The sequence below is a fragment of the Myxine glutinosa genome, chromosome 5 (genome assembly GCF_964187855.1).
Source record: "Myxine glutinosa chromosome 5, kmMyxGlut1.1, whole genome shotgun sequence".
NCBI lineage: Eukaryota > Metazoa > Chordata > Myxini > Myxiniformes > Myxinidae > Myxine > Myxine glutinosa.
Genome location: NC_136265.1, coordinates 166972422 through 166996287, shown reverse-complemented (window position 1 = coordinate 166996287; position 23866 = coordinate 166972422). Strand labels below are relative to the sequence as shown.

The 23866-nt window shown below is 44.9% G+C and overlaps 2 protein-coding genes across 4 annotated transcripts in view; one reads left to right on the top strand and one right to left on the bottom strand.

The window, feature by feature from the left end:
* The window catches only part of PLK1 (polo like kinase 1), a 33942-nt gene extending 25304 nt beyond the window's left edge, over nt 1-8638 (bottom strand). The window contains exon 1 of one of the 2 annotated variants that reach the window (XM_068115636.2): nt 8161-8638. In XM_068115636.2, coding sequence (XP_067971737.2) covers nt 8161-8487 — 327 coding nt within the window. In that variant the 5' untranslated portion in view covers nt 8488-8638. Of the gene's footprint in view, nt 1-5545; nt 5609-8160 lie in introns of those variants that run through there. The other variant, XM_068115637.2, reaches the window with a different exon arrangement.
* A 3519-nt stretch (nt 8639-12157) lies between these two features.
* MIF4GD (MIF4G domain containing) overlaps nt 12158-23866 on the top strand; it is a 30769-nt gene continuing 19060 nt past the window's right edge. The window contains exons 1-5 of one of the 2 annotated variants that reach the window (XM_068115639.2): nt 12158-12336; nt 12996-13130; nt 13220-13309; nt 13410-13519; nt 13816-13968. In XM_068115639.2, the coding sequence (XP_067971740.2) occupies nt 13234-13309; nt 13410-13519; nt 13816-13968 (339 nt within the window). In that variant the 5' untranslated portion in view covers nt 12158-12336; nt 12996-13130; nt 13220-13233. The remainder of the gene's footprint in view (nt 12337-12995; nt 13131-13219; nt 13310-13409; nt 13520-13815; nt 13969-23866) is intronic. The other variant, XM_068115638.2, reaches the window with a different exon arrangement.

Here is a 23866-nt window from a genome sequence, read left to right as displayed (position 1 = left end):
GGAGCCATCCAATGTCCCGATCTCGACCTGCCGGAATGCCTCAACAAAAAGTGGTCGCCATGACGACTCTTTCTATCGGGCCGCCCGCTCCGCCTAGTGGAGCACGGACGCGGCCGTTCAAAGCGAGGCCCGGCACGCACCGAGGGCCCGCTTCGGCTATAAGTCGTTCTAAACTCTACCCCGTCTAACGTCGATGCTTCACCTGGACGCTTACACCCCGCAGCCCGTTCCTTGCTCACACATCCAGCCGTCTCCATGCTCCTCGTACCTTTCCTTACACACCTCGGTACACTCATTCCACTTACAGCCTTGGTCACACACCTGACCACCGAACACTTTGGCACACATTCGTCACTCGCACACCTCACCAATACACCTCTTCGCACCCCCTCCTCGGTCACCTCCTCTGTGACAATCACAGGTGTGCTCTCATTCGCACACCCAACCACGTGCCTCACCACCAACTCCAGCGTGCATTCCCACTCACGCTCTCCCATTCCAGGTGTGCATCCTTCCATCCCAGGTGTACATCCTCGCTCACCTGTCACAACCAACTCACGCTCCGTGCCACTCATACTACTCTCACCTCCACTCTTGACAGCGCACTCTTTCCCCATGCACCTGTCCGTCACACACCTTTCTCGCACAACCTCTCCCGTTACACCCTCTGTAACACTCACCACAGGCGTGCATTCTTCCTTGCCTTTGACAGCGCACTCTTTCCCCATGCACCTGTCCGTCACACACCTTTCTCACGCACACTCTCCCGTCACACCCTCTGTAACACTTACCACACCGCGCTTCCATGTGCTCCCTCGCACACGCGCTACGACCGACTCACTCTCGCCAGCACCCTCACTACTCCTTGGCACGCACTTTTTCCTCACACACCCCAGAGTCGGACTTTCTTGCACACCTCCTTTTTCGCACACCAGACCTGTCGCACACTTCACCAGCGGCCTCTCACGAACACCCGGGTCCATCTCGACCCCCAAGCTTCTTAAATCACCTGGCGCATCATACGCACGACCATATTGGTCCCCACTTACACCGGGTCCTCTTCCTCTTCGCTTCTCCTCCATCACCTGCGAATCCCTCATCCGGTTAATGAGCACATCATCACGATCCAAACACAGACTTCGGACCAATTCTTTTATCTCCTCTTTTATCTCTTTCTTATCCCCTCTCCGTCGCTTCTTAATTTCGCTCATCCCTTCTTCCACTTCTTCTAATTTGTGCTTCACCTCTTTTATTCCCCGGTACGTCTCCTCAAGCTCGTCCTCTAAGGCTACCTTGACCGTTTCCAGGTGCGTCCTCACCTGCCGGTCCTTCGTCTCCATTACCTCTACCACCTCGTCCAACCTCACTGTCAGTCCCTCACGTACCATCTGACATTCCCTCTTCGTCGCTATCAAGTCGTCTTTTAGTTCTTTCTGTGTCACTTTTAACCCTCCTAATACCGCAGTGTTCCTTTGAACCTGCTCCACTAACTCCGTCTGTCCCACTGTCAGTTGTTCTACTCCCAGCGTCAACTCCTCTATACCACTTTGCAATTTTACAGTCCCCTCTCTCACCTCTTTCTCCATGCGCTCCTTACAGTGCCTCACCTCCTCGCGCACTCCTCCGACCTCCTCACTCACTCCTCTCCTGATCTCCTCTCCCATCACTTGCATCTCCTGCCCAGATGCCACCCTCATCTGCTCCATTTCCTCCCTGTGAGCATCCAGTTTGGCTTCTACCCCCATTCTGACCCCCTCTATCTGCTGCCCCATTTGGTTAACTTCCCTTTCCGCTTGGTCCCTCATGTCCCTCAATTTGCCTTCCATGGTGTTTTCCAACCCCTCTAACCCTTTTTGCATCCCTTCCATTTGATTCTCTTGAGCGGCCATTCTGTTTTCTACCCCCGTTAACCCCTCCTGTATTTCCCCTAATCTATCGTCTAATTTCCCTAATTTCTCGTCTAATCCCTTAAAATTATTGTCTAATCCCCTAAAATTATTGTCTAATCCCCTAAAATTATTGTCTAATCCCTCACCAGTACCCCTCGCTTCGTCCCTCATTACCCCCATTTGGTTTCCCATTACCCCCAATTGCTCACTCTGAGCATCCATCCGGTTCCCCATTACCCCCATTTGGTTTCCCAACCGCTCACTATCAGCCCTCATTCCCATCATTATTCTGCTTTCCATTTCTTCATTATTCTTGTCCATAAGGGCCTTCATTTGCATAAAAAACAAGTTCAAATCCACCGGGGGCGCTGCCACGGTCGCGGGCGCGGTGACCAGCGAGGCGCCATTTTGTGCGTTTGCTACCCTCGCTGCTTCGCTCTCCTCGCGTCCCTCAATTTGGTCCTGGACCGACCCTGCCTCACTCTCCACTACCGGACCCCAGCTGTCTTGGTCTGCCATAGCGCGACTTTCAAAATTCGGGTTTTTATTTCCGTATAACAAAATCAAATTTCGCCGTTATAATTTCGCGCGGGAAACGCGCTCCGAATTGATTCTACTACAAATTTGGGCCTAATAAATTTAGTCCCGGGTCCGAATTCCACTCCTCGACACCAATTGTTACAGACGCGGCTTAGATGTTATTTACCGAGCGGTTTGGTATGACCACGTCTGCACAAGTTACCCGATTATACCCGAACGTTGACTAATCGCGCTACGCTAGATCAATGAAGGAAAAGACACACGGCTGGGATTAAAATGACACGACACCAGGGATACGGTTCTCAAGACCTCCGGAGGAGATTATATTAAGGCGGAAGGTTAGATTACAACTACAAGAGGGACATCATAGAAAGACAGGCACTTAGACACACTTATATTAACCCCAACAGACGACAGATAAACGGGACAAAAGGCTGACTCACACGGGGATTGATGGCAAGGAAAGCGGGTATTCGATGGCCAGCACAAGGTGCACCTTGTGCTCAGGGACAGGATAGCGCGGCCCAAAAGATGCAGGGAGGTCTCTCAGCGCTCGGAGGTGGCTCTCTTGTCTTCTCAAGGCTCAAGCTCGGGGCACATCTGACCTCACATCCGGTAAGTCGCTGCGTATATCCGGCGGGGAGTGACACGCCCTCGGCTCGTTAGCTCCGCCCCAGATGGAATCGGCTCGTTGCCTCTCATTGGGTGCATGCGGGGGGGTTACCGGCTCCGCCCTTGACGAGGGGCTGACAGGGAGCCCCTTCGTGGTAACCCCGTGGAGCGCATGGTCATGGCGGCTATCCGAGCTGGTGGGAGGACGCACACTCCCCCCGCGCGCCGTGGTTGTAGTTGTTGTTGTAGCTGTAGTTGTTGTTGTTGTTGTTGTTTGGGGAAGAAGATGGAAGGAGGTATGGGAAGGTCCTAAACTCACTACTGGTGCCATATAATCACATTCTGGTGCAACGAAGAGTCAGAATTAATGGAAAGGAGTCCTTAACTGACATAGACTAAGAATAACTAGCAAGATGTCCGAAAGTTGTCTACGTGAGATGCGGTGGACCTGGGCACGACATTTAATGGGGGAAAAAGGGGAAGGTCGGTTCTACAGAGTGTTGTTTACAGACAATGGGACTAGGGAATGGGGGATTGGGGATAGTTGGGGAGTATTGGGGAAATAGGGGAATATTTACAAGCGGATATGGAGGCCAAATTCCATATTCGCAACAATATATATATATATATATATATATATATTTAGGAAAATTATATACTTTGTGCTTTGCTACAACCTTGACAAAATAAAAAACAAGCATACATCATCCCTTTTGTAACAACATTGACACTTTTGTATACATAGTTGAGGCCCATGGAAGAGAGAATGCTGACCGTATCAGGAAGCAACAGTCAAAAACAAACATGCATGCATGGAGAAGAAAACTCCAAGAAGGAAAAACTGGACGACATTGAAGAGGATGTGGAAGTCGATTCCACAGGTGGGGAAGGGGGAGGTGGGGGGGGGGAACAAGTGAGTGGAGATGAGCAGTGTTCCTGGATTTAGGAAGTCGATGGTGGACCATGGTTGCCCTGCAGAAACCTAGGGGAAGTGAGGGGAGAGGAGAGGAGAGGAGAGGAGAGGGCCAAATCACGGAAAGAACAGAGGGGTACAAGACCAGAAAGGAGGTAGCAGAAGAGATATCACCGGCATATCTGTGATGGCAAAGTGATAGACCAATACTCAGCTTCATCACGTGAGGTTCCTATAATATTGAAGGCCTTGGATCCCATTGCGCCAAGCTGAGCAAGATGAGGCAGGGGAGCCAGCCTGACTATACAATCAAAATGGTGGAATATTCCCCCTGCCCCCTGCCCCTTGCTCTTATGTGGAGCCATCCTCCAGTTTCCTATCCATTGGCTTCTCATGCGAGTTTTACTATACCCAACGAGACCTCCAATCCACCCACACTTCCACCAGCAATACCTCATCTCAGGCTTTGTTGCATCCATGTGGTATTTGTCGGTTTTGAGAGTCGAGTCTTGTGGAGGAACACGAACAGAATGGATCAGGGACAAAATAGAGGGAGACATGGAGAAATAAGGGATACGAGGAAGAATGAGTGGGAGGGGAAGTTAAAGGGTGAACAATATGGATACGGCCACAAACTCAATCACAGAAGTGGAAGGAAAACAAATCATGGTTGTGCATGGGGGATGACCAAGGATGGTGGTAAACAGCTGTCTTGATTGAACCCTGGAGGGAAGAATGAGAATGAAAAGATTACAGGTGGGGGAAAAAAAGGAGGAATGAGAGGTGGTGAGCAGTGATTGTGGAATTTCACCAGAATGGGGGTGATGGTGGGGGCAGTTACTGGTATCTGAAAAAGTTGGACAAATTCAGACAACGGTGGACAGGTTGGGTGTGCGACAAGGACAAATCGATTGGATTTTGGTGAAGATCTGGATCCCGATCAAAACGTTATGGACAGATTATGCCAAAACATAGTCAGGAATGTTGGAAGGAGAAAAAAAATTGAATAAAATGGGCATCGAGTCGGACAAAAGGAGACTATCGAATGTGATCACAGGGTCGGTCCTACAGTGCCAGCCTGGTAACTAAGCCTCGCTGCCATTCCCATGCGAGTCTATAACTTCAGGGAATGGCACAACAATCATGCACTGCACTACAATGATCAGCACTCTCTCACACACAGACAAATGCTGCACAGAACTCAACGCAGCACTCCATCTCGACTAGCTCCCCACCGAACTCCTCAGCTGGGAACAGACGATGTCACTGCACCCAAAACAGCCAGGTGGAGAGGGGTGGGGGCAGCACATCACAGCTATAATCAGCATCAAATGCTTTGTGGTGCTCGGCGGAAATGGGTTAGAAATAAGGGATTGGCTATACCAGGGTAGTATTAAAGCCCAGGGAGACAACAATTATAGGGGAGGGGATAGTCTTAAGAGGGGAGACTAGGGGTGAAAGGAATAGCACATCTGTGGGTCAATGTGACGTCAGAGTATAGACAGACTCCCAGGGAGATTACTTTGAAGGTGACCACTAAGCATAATCGATAGGTTTACAATAACATTTTCTGTTGCTTTAATCCTGGAACCTTAATCGGCAGACTTCGTAAACCTGCCATTCAGGCTTTAACAACGTTGCAGGAGCCTCCTAAGGGGGTCGCAGTGAGGTCATGACGGTGACATCCTCTTCCGTATACAGCACAAGGCTGGGGGGCAGCATCATTGGCTGAAGGCACGGCCGCGTCGCTGATGCAATGCCCCATGTAGAATATATTTGTAACAAGTTTGGAGAAGTGCATTTAAAAATAATAATAATAATTCTTTATTCCCAACCACGAAGGTTCCTCTCTCTCTCGCCGTGGTATAGCAATGTAGAGGACAGCATGCCTGTGGCAGGTGACATTTATTCACAAATCACGCAGTAAAGAGATTCAATCTGTCATGTTACAAAATAGCTACTTCCAGCTTTTAGTTGGTCAACAAAAGCCACAGAACTACCCACTGGCTACAATAAGAGGTAAAGCCTGAAGTAGCTATTTTAACTGTAACATCTTATTCCTCGCAGCAAAAATCCTCAACCTGTGTCACGGAATCCTAACTAGAGTGCGTGCATGGCAGGCACCCCTATTGGTCTGTACCCTTGCAACAAATGCTGGTGTGCCACATGGGTTCAATCACCATTTCGGGGAAGAGGTACTATTTGGCATTGTAAGACAAGCTTGCCAGTCCACTTCATGCTGATGGAGGCCAGTGAGACGAATGCATCCATGGATGGATTATTTTCAAGCGGTGGCATTGCCCGCAGGACATTGTGAGCAGCAGCTAACTAACCGCTTGTTTGAAGTGAGCGGGTCTGCGTCTTTCCAAGAAGGCATCTAAAAGCCGAAAGCAGCTATTACACACGACCCAACCACAAAATTTGGATAACTTGCAATCTATTTATTATGTATGCATCGGAGCGTAACAAAATTAAGAATGGGAATAGAAGGGGAAGGGTAGGAAAGAGGAAGGCATGTGGATAATAGGGGAGGGGTTGGGGGAGTTGTAATCACCCTATTGACATACGCAGATTTTGAACTCCAATAAGTGACTTTCAAAGTGACGCATGAATGTTGACGAGGCCTTTCGCGCATGAGCTGTGTTTACATCGACTCGCTGGGGCACTTTTATCCTGCCATTGCTGACACAAAATGGGTAATTCAAAGAGTCTTTTAAACATAACTTTCATCATTTAAATGAAAGTGGCAATTTCAAAGTGGTTAACCATAGCTATTGTGTTCCTGGATGCAAATTGGATTCATGGGAATACAGCATTATAAAAATACAAGAAATGTCTGTGGATGTGTGGTGTCCAGTTCCTACAATTTCCTCTCGATTCATGTGCCCAAGCGTGCGCACACACACCTTTTACCAATAGATGCAAAAATTTAATATAATTTATCTTGTGGCAACAGAACCAACCTATTTATAACAGCCCTCCAAACTCCTCACCCTTACCCCCCCCCCCCCACCTCCACGATACTGAAAATCTTCTACATATTAAAGTAGCCACAGTTTTCCGTCCGTCTATCTCTTTTTCCGCCCATTAATTGGACAGCTGGCCTGACTCCACCAACAACGTCTTCGTAGGAAGGCCGACTGAACCCACATTTTGATTTTCATGCAATTCAGGCTGAACACACCGTCGAATAACAAATGAATGAAAAATCGTTTTAAGGCCATTTTCCCCGCTAGAGCAACACCGTCGAACCTGTCATATTCACAATTGCCATGCCCTACTTTACATTGCTAAACATAAACTTTCGGGAGCATGCAAGGCAGTGCTTCATTGCCAATACACCACCCAGAAAAATACACCAGCCTTGCAGGCCCCATGACAATCATGATTCCCTGTTTGAGGCAATGTTTTTTTATGGCCGGATGCCCTTCCTGACGCCAACCCTTGGGCTTGGTCGCCTCTTACGATGCGCAGGGATACGGTGTACCTATTCTAACCGGGGTACACACCGGGATCATTCATCCCAGCAAGCTGGTACTCAATTTGCCGACCTCGGAAGGATGACAGGCTGAGTCAACCCCCCTGGTGTTAATTCAGCGATCGACCGGGATTCGAACCCAGGATCCTAGGATCCCAAGCTGGCACCCTAACCGCTAAGCCAACACCAACACCAACACTAGCCAACACCGTCGAACCTGTCATATTCACAATCGCCGTGCCCTACTTTACATTGCTAAACATAAACTTTCGGGAGCATGCAAGGCAGTGCTTCATTGCCAATACACCACCCAGAAAAATACACCAATATTTTGCCACAAACGTTGTCATGCACGCATGTCACAAATTCACTTGCCCCAAAGATCGCCGTTCTATGGGGTTCTGCGCATGCGCACCATGCATGAAAGGCCGTATCGATCGGACGGGATCAAGCTTGGTCCAAAACAGCCAAATTGAGGCGTTTGCAAATTCAAAGTTAACAGCTTCCAGCCTATCGACGTATGCCGTACAGTCACTCCAATGGAAATAAACATTTATACTGCACGTGGTTTGCGGTTATACTTCGGACGGTCGCACATGAAGCTAGATCGATTTTAAACCACCGAAACCGAAGATTCCATTTTCCAGAGTACTTGTAATTATAAAACTCAACAGGTAGTGGGGATAAGTGCACGGACCCTAAACTACGTCTACAGTCACACGACTCACCCTGCGCCGGCACAGCTCCAGGACGACGAACACGAAATCCTTATCTTCGAAGAAACTGTGAAAACCAACGATATTGCCATGACGTAGGGAACGATGTATGGCGATCTCCATGGTCATCTTTTCCTTTTGGTGAGGTTTAAGCAGCATCGTCTTGGGCACGACCTTGCAGGCAAACACCTCTTGGGACTCCACATCGGTGATCTCGTAGCATCGGGCAAAGCCGCCCTTACCGAGGAAACGACCCCGGGTATATTTTCTGCGAGTGTTCGGATCCACCAAGGTGTTCGGTATCTCTTTAGCCGGAGCCGTCGTCTCTGCAGCGGCCATTTCGGCAGAAAAGCAAGAACGGCACGGCACTGATTACAAGAAACCGTTTAGAGGTATATGGATTGATATTCCAAAGCCACCAACCAGCCGGGTGCCCGCTGTAAGCAAATAATTTAAACAAAAACGCGCCGTTACAATGCTTCTCTCCTATTGGCTCATTTAACATCGTTTCTTAAAGCTGATTGGCTTAGATTGGAGGTTCTTTGTTCTCATTGGTTGACGATCGTGATGATCGGCGGAAGGGCTCGTTTGAAATGCGGTCCTTTTAATGGATGAATGACGTATGCACTCTGGATTTATGTTTATTTTATTTAACGGCATTTTCTTCGGGGCACCAGTCTAGTAGGAATTCTTATTTCTTCACACAAATACAGTTTAAAAACTGCAGCTTAATTTTGATTTGCAGGCTAGGCAACATAGATTTTCTGTGGCGCACATACACCGCTCAACTATTAATCTTGCTTGGATGATCCGCAACGGGGCACACCAGCCGTTAGAAACGTTGAACGGATTACCTCGTCTACCTGCATTTCTAAATAGGTAAAATTGCACCCAATACATCTACTTTCTGCAGGGGCGCAATGTAAATGTTTGTTTTGATGCACCTGCAAAATAATAAGTTAAACGAAATGAAACTATAGCTGGAAGACCGTGGTAAAAATACCATGATATAAATATAAAACACTTTTGAGTAATTTGTCACCGATGAGTGTACTGCACTTTCCCTGTTTTAGGCAAAAAATTCATTGGAACTTGTACTGCACTTTTTGCTATTGTAATTGTACTTGTGCTGCACTATTGGAACTTGAAAATTTTATGCAAAAAACGTGTACTGCACTTTTATGTTTTCCCTGCAAAAATGTACTGCATTTTCCCTGTTTTAGGGAGATAAACAGGCAGCATTAGCCTATTACTATTAGTATTATTATTAAATATACTGTGTCGAGTACGGTATTGTGAAATTCCAAAATCATCTCATCATGTTTCTTAACAGCAAATATATCGCGGCATATTTCTTAATTGAAAATAAATAAAAAGTAAAAGAAATGTAGGAGGTGATCGAAGCAGCGGTGTGTTTCCTCATACACCGCCCAGCTACAATTTTTGATCCGATTGAAACAAAATATAATTTTCCTGGAGGTTTGGATTAATTTGAAGCAACTTTTGCTGAATTTTCTTTTCTCTTCAAGGAGTGTTTCTGTGTTTCAGGGTGGTACAGACAGACCGTATCTTCTATACATATAAAATAGGCTAATGCCGGCTCAGACGGCATATATATTTATATTCGTAATTCCCTTCCCTTACAAAGAGGCCATTCAGGCCTTCAAAGCCTAGGCTATGATTGTCAACCTATGCTTATGAGTGCATGCTGCTGTCCACAGTGTAACTGCTGTGCATACCTACAGTACAGGAGATATTTATCATTAACAAGGAAACTTTCAGTTTCATCCACAGGTTACAGCATATTCCAAACTGGTTACATCACAATGTCAGATTTACCCATTTGTAACAGAACCTGACAAAAAAATAGATGAATTTACCGATTTACAATGGAATCAATGACCGCTGTATACAAGTTTGAGCTTATGAAGGAAAGCAATGGAGTGGCCGCTAGTTGGTTAGATAGGTGATTGTTCTGTAGGCCTACAGGTTATTTAACACAGGTTTTTTCTGCGGGGGGAATTTAAGTGGCCGCTATGAACAGGTGGTCGCTCTGTAAAGGTGGTCGATAAGGCAGGTTTGACTGTACCAACAGTTTACATCAGAAGACAGGAGAGACAACATGTAAACCAAGAGAAGGAACAACTGTGTAGTGCATTTCTTGTGGCAGAATTCACTTTTCAAACCCAATCAGCCAGTAAAGAGGGATTAGGAAGTCTTCTGTGTGCAAATCAGGACTAGTTCAGCAATTCCAACCCCTGACTTAAAATCACCAACTTCGCCCCGCTACGTGTTGGATGTTCTTACCTTCTAGTCGTTCTACTCATTGAATCTGCTGGCCTGCGGTTGTCTCGGAGACGACTTCAAAGCAGGCATCTCCTCGCTGGCTACATCGAGACAACGTGTCGTCTGTTCCTTCATTCTCTCCTCACCTGTTGCCAATAAGCATTGTCCTACACAGCAGTCCCGGATTGAACGTCTCACGCAACCTGAGCTGCGGACTCGGGTTCATCTGCGTACCTTGGTGATTCAAGGCTTCACCCTTTGAGAACTTTTTGCAACACAACTAGCCGGTCAGATTCATCCTGTGTGCACCCACTGGACAAGATCTTTTTGAACGTGTTCACAGTTTACCCATTTGTAACCTGTTGGGGTTGATTTTCCAAACTAGTTACCTGAGATAAGTTACGACTCAAAACTCTGCAGTTCGATTCCTGACCCGACTATAAACTGTTATAATGGTGCTTTTTGGGCAGGGTGTACTGCATCACAGATTGCGGTGACCCATGGATGGAAGTTAAGCTTGGTGTCCCATCTGCCAACATGATTTGTTTCGTTGGTGCCTTTCACATTAGTTGGCAAAACTACAGACCTACAGACCTACAGTTTGTGCCTTGCAACTACAGACCAATCAGCCTGCTCCCAATTATCAGCAAAGTCATGGGATCCATCATTGCTTCGGATATCAAATCCTTCCTCTTCTCCAATGGCTTGATCTCCGATCATCAATTTGGATTCAGACCATGTCATTCTACTCTGGACATGCTGCTTCTGCTGTCTCAACAATGGATGGAGGTCCTCAATGCCAAACAGGAAATCAGAGCTGTCTCCCTTGACATATCACGTGCCTTCGATACGGTCTGGCACCCAGCTCTGTTCACCAAACTCTCCTCCATGTTTGTTATCATTCCCATCTCAATCCCTCTTTCCAAATTTCCAGTTCTCCCTCCTGAGAGTTTCCTTCTGTATCCATATTGTCCACGCCATGCATGATTCCCTTGCATAATCTCCTGCCCCCCCCCCCCCCATCCCGACCCACGCCCATTGTTTGCCCAAGTCTGCCTCTATCTTGGCCTTCAACTCTGCTGTTGGTGTTTCCCTCCTCTCTATATACTGTTCCTTTTTTCTTGTTGCGTTCTCATCCGTTCAGTGTACTACTCTCCTCGCTCTTTCACCAGCCTCGACTCTGTATACAGAAATATATTAATATGGGTCTGTGTTACCTGTAACCTGTATTTTGTTATAATATCGCTCCCTTGCCAAAGTCTCAAACATATCGCCATACCCAAGGTCGGCACAAGCTTTAACCTCGATGTTTGACCTTTGAAAAAGTACAATAACACCAATTTTCTACTGCACCAATCAGGAATGAATGTTCATTTGTTCTCTGTTTGTACTCCAATATGGCCGCTGGATCGTGCATGCGCACAAACTGCTGACGTCACTAAACAACCCCTATATCTGAAGATAATGCCCTGGCCGAAGGCGGGAGTACAGTTCGTTTTGGCATTAGCCTTCTCGTGCCCCACAAGGATTTTATTAAAATAAGTTCCTGGTAAAAGGACTGATTATAACATTAAATAAGATAAGAAAGCTTTGAACCAACGTTGTTGACTTTAACATTGCGAATTTGACATGCGCTTAGCGGTGCGAATCTGCAGCATTGAATTGGCGGCTGATTGCAACCGTGATTGAGTTATACGTTATGAGAAGAATATATATTTTTGTAACTGCCGTGTGTAATGTTTAGTGAAATTAGTTTTTAAATAATCATACAGACACTCAATGTTTTAATCTCCATCTAAGTGGGAAAGCGTGTTTTTTTTTGTTGTTTTTCGTACAGAAGAGAAGTGTATCGTGAAGCGTCGCTTTGCATGCTGCGTCCTGATTTTAGGAATCCCGTACAAGGTTTGTGTTGTTTTATCCTGATAACTATCGTTGCTGTACAAGTGTATAATGCAATGGACAATACGCATTTATACTAGAGATGTGTCAATAGCCGTTCAGCGAATGCGAAGAGAATGTAATTATTATTGGATGTGTAACTTTGCGGGATAAAATTAGCATTTAATTAATTTTAATGATACTAGTCGTAGTTGTAAATCAAGACGCTTACTTTTCGGTAAATCGAATAGAATTTGTAACGGTTTCAAACCGAGCGAAACAGCGTTCATGCTTATACACCACCTCATGCATCGCCGCGAAGAACCCCGGTTGGAGTGAGCATTAACGGTTCGCGACTTGAACGAGAACACATATCACGTATCTATTTATTACGTATTCACGGGAAAGGTTGTTGGGGGCGGGTACTGTGTACAGACGTGTGTGTGTGTGTGTGTGTGTGTGTGTGTGTGTGTGTGTCAAAAGGGGTGGGGTGGGTGTCAAAAGGGGTGGGGTGGATGTCAAAATGCTGCCATGTTTGTTTACGTAATAAATAGATGGGCTCAATTTTTTCAACACGAATGAGAATGTCGAGGAAGCCTGGTGTTGGCTTAACAGTTGAGGTGGCTGGCTTGAGATCTTAGGGTCCTGCGTTTGAGCCCCTGTCATGCTTGAATTAACACCAGGTGGGTTGACTCGGCCTGTCAGTGTCATCCTTCTGAGGTCGACCAAATGAGTACCATCTGACTGGTAATGGGGGCACAGCCGTGCCACAAGAAAATGAAGCAGCCACTGGCTGCATACAAACCAACACCAGGATGGCGAGTTCTGAAAAATCACTCTTCTATCCCGTTAATTGTTGATGATGATGATTGAATATCCTTTAAAATTACATTTCTTAATTCCCCAGAAAGGCTGGGAGCGATGCAAGATAAAGAAGATGTTCACCTGCAAGCGTTTGATAAGGAGACCCAGAACATGCTGAAGGATGCCCTTAAAGGTAAGCTCGTTGTACTTTGCGACCATCATCAGTACTCCATCATTTGAGGTTAGAAATTGAGATGGATGGGGAAGTGTGTACTTGCACATTGTTATTGTAGATCCCGACACTGTGGATCTGCGGAAGGTGGCGGCAGTCATCATAAACCAGTCGCTGCAAGATCCGGTCTTTTGTAAGGAGGCATGGCGTGTGTGCAGAGTAATTATACAGGTATGTCTCGGGCAAATCGTGTGTGCCTCACAAATCACACCTGGGGTATGTTCAGTTACCAAGTTTCTTGTAGAGAGCTCGCCAAGTGGCTTAGGCAATCAAGCAAGCACTCCAATGAAGCAGTTGATAAGGAACGGCTGGCTTGGCAAGTGCTAGCAAGGTGCTTGGTACCTGCACACACACACCTGGATAAATTCGAAATGTTTTTTTTTCTCCACATACCCATTGCACCGACCAATGATGGCTCTACAGACTACTGCATCAAGGTTGGTTTGTGCGATTATTTAATATTCCAGGCTGAAGCAAAAGGGGACAACAACACATTTCGTGGCCATCTCCTGAACCTGCTTCAGGAAGAATATGCGAAACGCGAAGCGACCCGGGAAAACGACCAGAGTCGTTGGATCGGCTTTGTTTTTTTAATTTGCAGCATTTTTCACAAAATAAAGGTGAGTAGATCGTTTGTACTTCAGGGTGATAAACCTTGATGAAAAAGATATCTGTTCAGCATTGCAAAACTTTTATTCTCCTCTTTTTATGTTTCCTTTTACGAACACCCATGGATTGGTCTCTGTAGGCAACAGTAATCTTTTGGTTTACCTGTTAAGTTTGCCTTTGAGTTGTCAAGTGTGGGTTTGATTCCCGGTGGAATGAGTTCTAATTACTAACGCGTTCTCGTTCTCTGTCGAGTACAGCATCCTTATACAGATGATCTCAAACCGGTTGTCCCATCTGTTCATACCTGTTTGTTGATGCTAAATAATAATCCATGGTGTCTTTTGAAAAGAGTAGGCTACTGTATACTGCTAACTTGTCCAAGTTTTATACTTCCTGTCTGAATCCTGCATCGATAGACAAGTGTGTTGTTAACAACATACCAAATTCCTATTCCAATCCAAGTCGTATATTTAAGGGGAACCCAAACATTCAGACCACCTCGACGCTAATCTTTCCCTTGATACCCTAAAAAATAGATGTCTTTTTCCTATTTGCGATTTATAAAGTGGGTAATTTTGCGATTAAAAGTCGAAATCTTCCTCTTCACAATGATCTGTGACGTCACACCAGGAAGGTGACCGCCACTTCCGTATTGTCTACAGGTAGCATGAAGGAACGATTTGACTCAAATCCCCCCACAACCCCCCATCAACGGCCACCCTAGTTACAATACCCACGACCACCCCACATCCCCCACCCAACCTCACCATCCCACACGAACATCCGGACAAACTTGATCTCTAAATGGATTTGAATTCTGAATGAGGGGAGATGTAATGCTGTTCCTGTTCCATGTATTGTGAAATAATATATACGAGCAGGGCCCCGTGGAAATTCCACAGAATACAAAATGTGACCTAAAGCCCTCAACTCCTCCCCCCTACCCCCACTCCATCCCCCCGCCCCCTACTCCATCCCCCATCCCCTTCACAAATCGCAAGTCCTCAACCTCCACCTTCCACAACCAAGTCCTCACCTTCCCCCTCTCAAACCTATGTCGATCCTCTCCCCACTCCAAGCCATTAAAGCCCTCCCCACCCATCACGGTCGCCTGATCAACTCACAATCCCATGAGATATGAAGAAAAGACGTGTGTCCATGTGCAGGTCATGGCCCGTCATGGTCACCTGTCCAACTCGCAATCCCACGAGATATGCAGAAAGGATGTGTGTCCATGAGCAGGTCATGGCCCGTCACGGCTGCCTGTCCAACTCACAATCCCACGAGATATGCAGAAAATGTGTGTCCATGTGCAGCTCATGGCCCGTCACGGTCGCCTGTCCAACTCACAATCCCACGAGATATGCGGAAAGGATATCTGACAATAAACAACCCAAAACCAATTATCTTCTTCCTGATTCGTACATACTCAACAACAACAACAACAACATGCATTTTAAGGCCATTATCCCTGTGAGAGCAGGGGTTAGCCTTGCGGTTCCCATGACAATCTTCTCCATTTTGCCCTATTTTCTGCATCTCTCCTTGTTAACCCCCTTGCCCGCATTTCTTCTTCCACCATCTTTCGCCAAGTCTTTCTCGGTCTTTCGTTGTCCTCTACTTCCATCTACATTCATTTCCATCACTCTTCTCAACCAGTCACTTTCATCCTTCCTCAACACATGACCAAACCATCTCAACCTGTTCCTCTTCACAGCATCAATCACAGGCTCTATTCCCATCATCTTTCACAATTCATCATTTGTCTTCCTCTCTCTCAACGACACTCTGCACATCCACCGAACCATTCGCATTTCCACCCTTTCCATCCTTCGTTGCTGCTCTACATTCATGACCCATGTCTCGCTCCCATAAATCATAACACTTCTCACACATGCAGCATACACCTTTCCCTTCAGCTTCAACGACACTCCCCTCCTCATCAGCACGCCACTCAGTTCCCGAAACTTCTTCCATGCACATCTCACTCGAGCAACCGTTGCCGAGTCTGATCCACCTTCTCCATTCAGCACGTCTCCGAGGTAGCAAAATGTTTTCACACCTTCCAGTTTCACGCCGTCTCCAAGATCCAACTCAACATTTCCTCCATCTGCAGCTCCCTCTGTGCACACCTTATATTTGAATGTAGCTGCCACACTGGTTAATGACCCTCTCAGACCACATTTTTGATGAACCCACTCAGCGCACATTGTACATTGAATGGAGTTCACTCCGACACCCTTCCTGCACACAGCACATGGCCACTTCCCAGTTCTTTCCACCTCACCACATGCTTTACCACTTGCCATCACCTTCGTCTTTCCTATATTCACCTTCAGACCTTTTGTCTCCATACATTCCTTCCACTTGTTCATCTTTTCCTTCAGTCCATCCATACTTTCCACAAGCAACACCAGATCATCTGCATACAACAACTCCCATGGTAAACCCTCCTTCAGGGTCTGAGCCAGCACCTCCATCACAGCTACAAATAGTAGTGGACTTAGTACCGACCCCTGATGCACTCCCACCTTCACCTCAAACTCACCACTGTTCCCGTCCTTCGTCCTTACAGCTGTGCGCGCTCTTTTGTACATTGCCATCACAACTCTGATCAACCATTCCTCCACTTCTAACTTCCTCAATGCCCACGTCAATACTTCGCGTGGAACCCTATCGAATGCTTTCTCCAGATCAACAAGCCCAAGAAACAACTTCTTCCTCTTCTCCATGTACTTCTCCTGCAACTGCCTCACAATAAAGAGCGCATTTGTCGTTCCTCTTCCTGGCATAAATCCAAACTGCATTTCGTCGATCTTCACCTTCTTCCTTATCCTCCTCTCCAACACCCTTTCCAATACCTTCATTCCATGCTCCAATAACTTTATCGCTCGGTACGAGCCACACTCCAGAGGGTCACCTTTCCCCTTGTATAGAGGGACGAGGGTACTCAGTTCCCAATCCACTGGAATGCGACCTTCTTTCACCACCAGATTACAGATCTCTGCCATTCTCTTCACACCCCAACTTCCTGCTGCCTTCAACATATCTCCCACAACTCCCGTCGGCCCTCCCGCTTTTCTACTCTTCATTGCTTTTATCGCTTCCTCAACTTGCTTCTCAGTTATCTTCTCTGCCGGTCCTAAAACTGGGTTACTCTCTATGTTGCCATCCCATTCATTCTCTGCATTCAACAGCATTTCCATATATCTTTTCCATCTTCCTTTAATTCCATCTGTGTACACAACGATTTGTCCCACTTCATCCTTCAAGCAACTCACCCCCATCAAATCACACCTCTCTTTTGCTATCTGCTTTGCAATCCTGAATACTGCTCTCTGACCCTCTTCCGAATCCAAGCGTTCTCCGAACATTTTCCGACATGTCTCCTGCGCCTTTGCTACCTCTTTCTTTGCAGCCTTCCTGGCTGCCTTATAACTTTCATGCTCTGCTTTTTCTGCTCCCGTACCCTTCGCCTTCTGCCACTCCTTGAAAATCTTCCTCTTCTCATCAATCCTCTTTCCAACTTCATCATCCCACCACCATGTTTCCGAGTGCCTCGGTGGTCCTTTTGTCCATCCACATACCTCACCAACGGCTCCCAACAAACTATCTTTCATTGACATCCAACCACGTTCAAGCTCAACCACGTCATCCTCTTTTTTAATGCCTCCCTTACTGTCACCTCTTTCAACCTCCACACCTTCATTCTCGGTTGGTACTTCACCCACCGAGCTCTCCTCGCACCTTTCACCCTTATGTCGCAGACAACCAAGTGGTGCTGTGAAACAGCCTCCTCCCCCGGGATCACCTTTGTGTCCCGGAGGTGCCCTCTATCTCGCCTACGCACCATCAGGTAGTCAACAGTTGTCGTCGACCCACCTGACGTGTATGTAACAAGCTTATTATCCCCTTTCTGGAACTGAGTATTACAAATCAACAAATCAGCTCCATCAGCAAACTCCAAAATCCTTTCACCTTCTCCATTTCTCACACCATATCCGTAACCCCCATGAACTCCCTCAAAACCGTCCATACTCCTTCCCACATGTCCATTTAGGTCTCCTCCTACCACAACAACGTTTTCCATCAGCTTCTCTATCGCACACCAGAACTTGTCCTTCTCTTCATCCCTCCGACCAACCTGCAGAGCATATCCCGAGATGACGTTCACCAAGAGCTTTCCAATCATCATTTTCACCATCATCAACCTATCACTCACTCTCGTTACACTCACCACACTGTCTACAAACTCCTCAGAAAACAGGACACCAACACCATTCACGCCCTCCGGGCACCCTTGCCACACAAACTTGTATTTCTGTCCCTGCCTACCCTTCACCATTCTCACACCACTTCCCTTCCATCTCATCTCTTGCACACAACATATGTCCACTCTTCTTCTGATCAATACTTCCACCACTTCTCCTGATCTCCCTGCCATTGTCCCTACATTCCATGTCCCAAACCTCAGAAACCGATCTCCACTTCGGGCTGTACCCTGCCCATATGTAGTTGTAATTGTCATGGTTCTCTTTTTGAGGCAATGTTTTAATGGCCGGATGCCCTTCCTGACGCCAACCCTCTTAGTCACCTCTTACGACACGCAGGGATACGGTGTACCTATTCTAACCAAGGTACACACCGCACACATACTCATCGTTAAAAGTAAATAATGACCTCGGACAAATTTCAAGCGACATGGGTTTAATGCCACATAGCTATTTTGGCAGTGCATAAGTTAACAGACCACTGTCTCTACCACTGAGGCCAATCTTCACAAGGCCGTAACACCGATCAGCTCAAAATCCTTTTAACTGTTGCTTTGGTAGTTTTTACAATGAAGGAAACACGTATCTGGAGTTCAAAGCAATTGTGAATATGACAGCTCTGAGGCATGCTTTCCGTATGACAGCTTTGGCTTCACATAGCAGTGACCACCAACATGGCAGCTGTAACATTGAAGTCTATCTTCAAACCCCCTCGTCATGCAAAGTCCTCAACCAGACATAACACCCTCCCCATTTATTCCCGTTCTTCAAAGCAAAAGGATAAATTGTTATATCGCGATTACATATTTATTCATTACCTCATGCCATTGGTGACATCACGGAAAGCTCGATGGAAACAGGAAGTGGATGTCTGGAGGTCATGGCTTATTACAGTCAGTAGTTTGTCCTGTGTAATATTTTAATATGTGATTATGAGTTGCCTAGTTATGGTAATAAATGATCGTAAATTAATTATATTCTTCGTGAAGAATCTTAAATACGCATCAAAGCTATATTTGTGGGTGGAGTCAGGTCAGCTGTCCAACCAATCAATCGGTGCGAAGGATTCAAGGATTGCTACAGACAGACAGACACACACGAACAAGCATATTATTATAGAGATGCTCTTGCGACTCGAGCGGGATCACGTAAGAACTGGCGAGAGTACGCCACAGCGTAGGCCTGACAGATAAGGCAGTTATCGTACACCAACCACCCCACATCTCCCCACCATCCCCCATCAACCATCACCCACACAATACCCACCACTATCACACACTCTTCCCTACCCGCCACCCTCCACAATCCCCCATCAACCGTGTGCTTGGGCGGCGGAGGTTTTGAGCCAGTTCCGTGTCATGTCCATGGTGTATTTCTTCTGGAATCAAATCTAACTTATTTCGTTAAGGTTATCAATTAATACAAAATCCCTGATAAACCGTCAATTGGATGGAAAAACAAACCTACCAATCTGTAGTGAACATTCGACCAGCGTTTTCATCTGCACTACCGACACCGCGGTATTCACGAACACCATCTTTGTCTGATTCGCTCGCACAAGGCTCAACTATTTGGATCTACAATACCCGCAAAAGCGTTTCCATCACGAATTTTGTCTTCATTCGTTTCTTCACAATCCCACTGATCAGTTTCAACATGCTGAGAACCTTCAGAGGTGCTAATGACGGAGGAACCAGTATCGGAATCTGAGCTCGGAAGGCACTGTTTCTCTATGTAAATCTGCCATTTGGATCAAGGTGAGTTCATAATGTGACGTCACTGGCAAAATCGAAAATCGACACTCTTGGGCTTTTTGCACCACTTTCTGATTGACAAAAAAAAATCCAAAGAAAAAACGACCCTTCAAATTAAACCGTGATTAATGATTTTCAATGGTTTTCAGAAAAAAAAAATTGCGTTTGGGTTCCTTCCCCTTTAACCAGACTCGGTGTAATGGTTTGAGCGTCTGCTCGGAATCTGGGAGGTCGATGGTTGAAACCCCGGCGGAGTTGTACTAAATATTTAAACAATGGTACGTGCTGCTTCCTTGCTTGACACTCAGCATTTAAAAAGGTTAGTGCACGGGTAAACAACCATAGGTTGGCAACTGTTACTCAGGCATGATTGGCCCAATGGTCGTTTCCTGTGTTGGAGTTCCCTTATAAGGCAACTCCTATCATCTTAGCAATAGCAGTGGCCTTCATAATTGTCCTTAAAGAATTGATATTAATAGCTAAGGTGGTTGGCTTCGGATCTTAAGTGGAAGCCTCAGCCATGCCAGAACAACACCATGTTGGTCGACTCAGTCTGTCATCCTTCCGAGGTTGACCAAATGAGTACCAGCTTACTGGGAAAGGTGATTCAGTCGAGTATTCTGTGTAGGAGAGGTGACCCATCCAGGATTGTGCCCCTCTAGCCAATGGAAGAAACTGCTTCGGCAGCCTTATGCGCTAATGGTGGGAGAAAGATCCTCATTGTCATCATTCCCAATTGAAGCTTCATAATTGCTCACATGCTTCGATTCGGTTTGAACAGAGATATTTCCTTATCATGTCCCATCCGTATTGTCTACGAGTAGCATGTATCTTAGTCTTCTACCGCCTCCTACGTGGTCTTGCACCCTCTGCTCTTTTCATGCTTTGTCTGAATCGGGTAGCTAACTAACAATAATAAAGTTAATTACCTCCGCCACTGAAATTGGACGGAAGTTATGTTTTCACCGCTGTCTGTTTGTCTGTGAGCATGATATCTAAAAGGTTATGGACTCATTTGGACGAAATTTGGTGGACAGGTTGGGTATGTGTCAAGGACAAATTGATGAGATTTTGGTGAAGATCCGAATCCGATAATTTTTAAAGCGATTCTTCACCATTTAGAGAGAGAGCCAAAAATGATATTATTATGGCTTGGAGTGGGGGGCGGGGGGAGGAAGGTGTTCCAAATCCCACGCCTCATTACTGTGATAGTTGTGGGTCAAATAACTCCAGCGTGTCTATAAAAAGACCATGGACCACTACAGTAGTGTAATAATGTTGATCCTGGGACACCTCCAAATTCCCATTGACTTACATGTTAATTTTCCTCTCTCCTCATTAACCCAAAACACCTCTATTTCTCTCACCTTGTTCTTTACGAACCTTCTCACCTTTTGACATGCTAGCCTTATTCATTAGACCACTTAAACACCTGTGATCCTTCTGACCTTATGGACCTTTTACTCTTAATATCATCTGGTGAATATAACCCACTCAAACATCGACCCGACAAATATTTGTTTATGTGTGGGAAATAATTTAATTCTCCTACAACTCTCTTCACCGTCTAATATATTGACAAAGTATATGTTTGAGTTTGGTTCTTTTTCAAGATATTTTAACTGAGTTAAAATAAAATGATAAACCTCCCTCAATGTTCTTGTTTGGGTGCCTCCAGTGCCACATACCATTTTTAAATTAAAGTATATATTTTCCTGACAACCATTAAAGTTTTCCGTCCACTCAAAAATATTTCCATCTTTTTTTACCCAACTCACCAGTATTTAAATTAATTCTCTTATTTGTTTTGTGAACTTTTTTACCAGTTGCCTTTTCAATTATACCTATTTGATATTTTTCACATTCATTATGTTTTCCATTTATATACCAAGGTTGATTACACCTCCACTCTTTAGTCTGGTTGATACTTGGTTCTATCATTTATATATTAATAAAAAAGGCGGCGGTAGCCCTTAAAATCCCTAACCCCATTATCTTATCACTAATATATGGATGGTTGTTGTTTAATGGCTTATCAGTTTTGTTTTTTGTAATTCTTGTGAGTAAAATGAACCCAAGATTTCTTCCCCATTCATATCATTTAATTTGTAAGTCCAAGGAACTGTATCCATTACATCAATGATTTTAAATAATTCACGAGTCCATTTTTGTGTATAACCTTTTTCAAAATGGCTTTTCCATTTGTATATTCTTACCATATCACCAACTTTGAACTTGGGTTTTTTCAAATTAATCTCCATTTCATATTTTAATTTTGTAAATGTTTCTGATGGTTTTGATTTTGTTGATGAATGAACTGTATTATTGTAATTATCAACAATATCCTGAATTAAATACACCCATTTTTGAGAACCGAGTTGTGTGAATTTTTTATATAATTTTTCTTTTAAAGTACGATTAAAACGCTCAATAACAACTGCCTTTCCTTCATTAAAGGTACTGTATAATTTAATACCCTCCCCCTTAAGAAATTTCATGAATATTTTGTTGTAGAACTCTGTTCCCTCGTCAGTCCATAACTTCTTTGGTTTTCTTTTACTTTTATTAAATATCTGTTGGAAGGCTAACATCAGAGTATAACCTCTCTTGTTTTTCAAAGGAACAACCCAAGCAAATCTACTCCTCAAATCAATTACGGCTAAAGCATACCTGTATCCCTTATCATTATTCAATTCAATTAAATCAGCGGACCAGATGTGGTCTGTGTCTTTTGAATAAACTTTCCTTCTTTTAAACTTTGTGATTATAGGTTTGTGTAATTCATTAACCAAAAGCTCCTCAGTCTTGATGACATCATTAGAGCTTAATAGTTTTTTGAGGAATAACCAAGACCAAGTTTCAATTTGACACTTATCATTTTTTTTACAATAAACCGATCAACTTTCTCTCTCAATGTAGGATTTCGTATCAAGGACAAATTATACAACATTTCTCTGTCTTCTTCACGTTTTTCATCCAATGTAGTGGTATTCCCATAAGCAATATCATGCTTCATACACACTTCATCAACCCTATTTATCGGTTTGGACCAAGGTTTAGGATTGTCAGCCTCATCTAATCTTTTATCCAAGTTTGTTCCAGGACCACAGAAAGAATATCCAGGTAGATGTAGTTCCCCTGGAATTCCAGTTGTTGTAAATTTACTTCCTGACAGAAACTTTTGTATGTCTCCTCCACTTTTAGGAGAGATGAATTGACACTTTTTAGAGCCACACACTTGACATATTCCTTTTTGATAAACTCTATTATTTTTAGCTTTAACATAAGAGATATTTTTAGATTTAGTTTTCTTTTTACACTTGAGACAATAACTCATATTTATTTATCAGAAAAATCCCGACAGAGTATCAAAACCTTTTTGGTTTTCAACATATACATTTCAATCTTTATTTTTAAAACATAAAGAATCCTTAGAAATGTCTTCACTTTCTCCTCCATTTATTTACAAATAAAACTAACTAAAGTCAATACCACTTAATCTTTTTCTTCTTCTTCTTCACCACTTTCTCGTTTAGATCTCCTCCCTGAAATTGAACTCATCTCATCCGTTTTTAAAACCAATTTCTTCACAAGAGTCATTCTTTCTTTATTTTCCTCTTGACACTTATCATGCGTTGAGATTGATTTATTTGTTGTAATACATTTAATCTTTTACGAATCTCACTGATTTCCCTCTCTCTTTCCTCCCTCTCCTCCTTCTCCTCCTTATCCTTTTTCTCCTTCTCCTCCTTCTCCTTTTTCTCCTTCTCCTCCTTCTTCCTTTCCTCCCTCTCCTTTTTCTCCCTTTCCTCCCTTTTCACCCTCTCCTTTTTCTCCCTCTCCTCCTCCTCCTTTTTCTCTCTTTCCTCCTTCTCTTCTTCAAC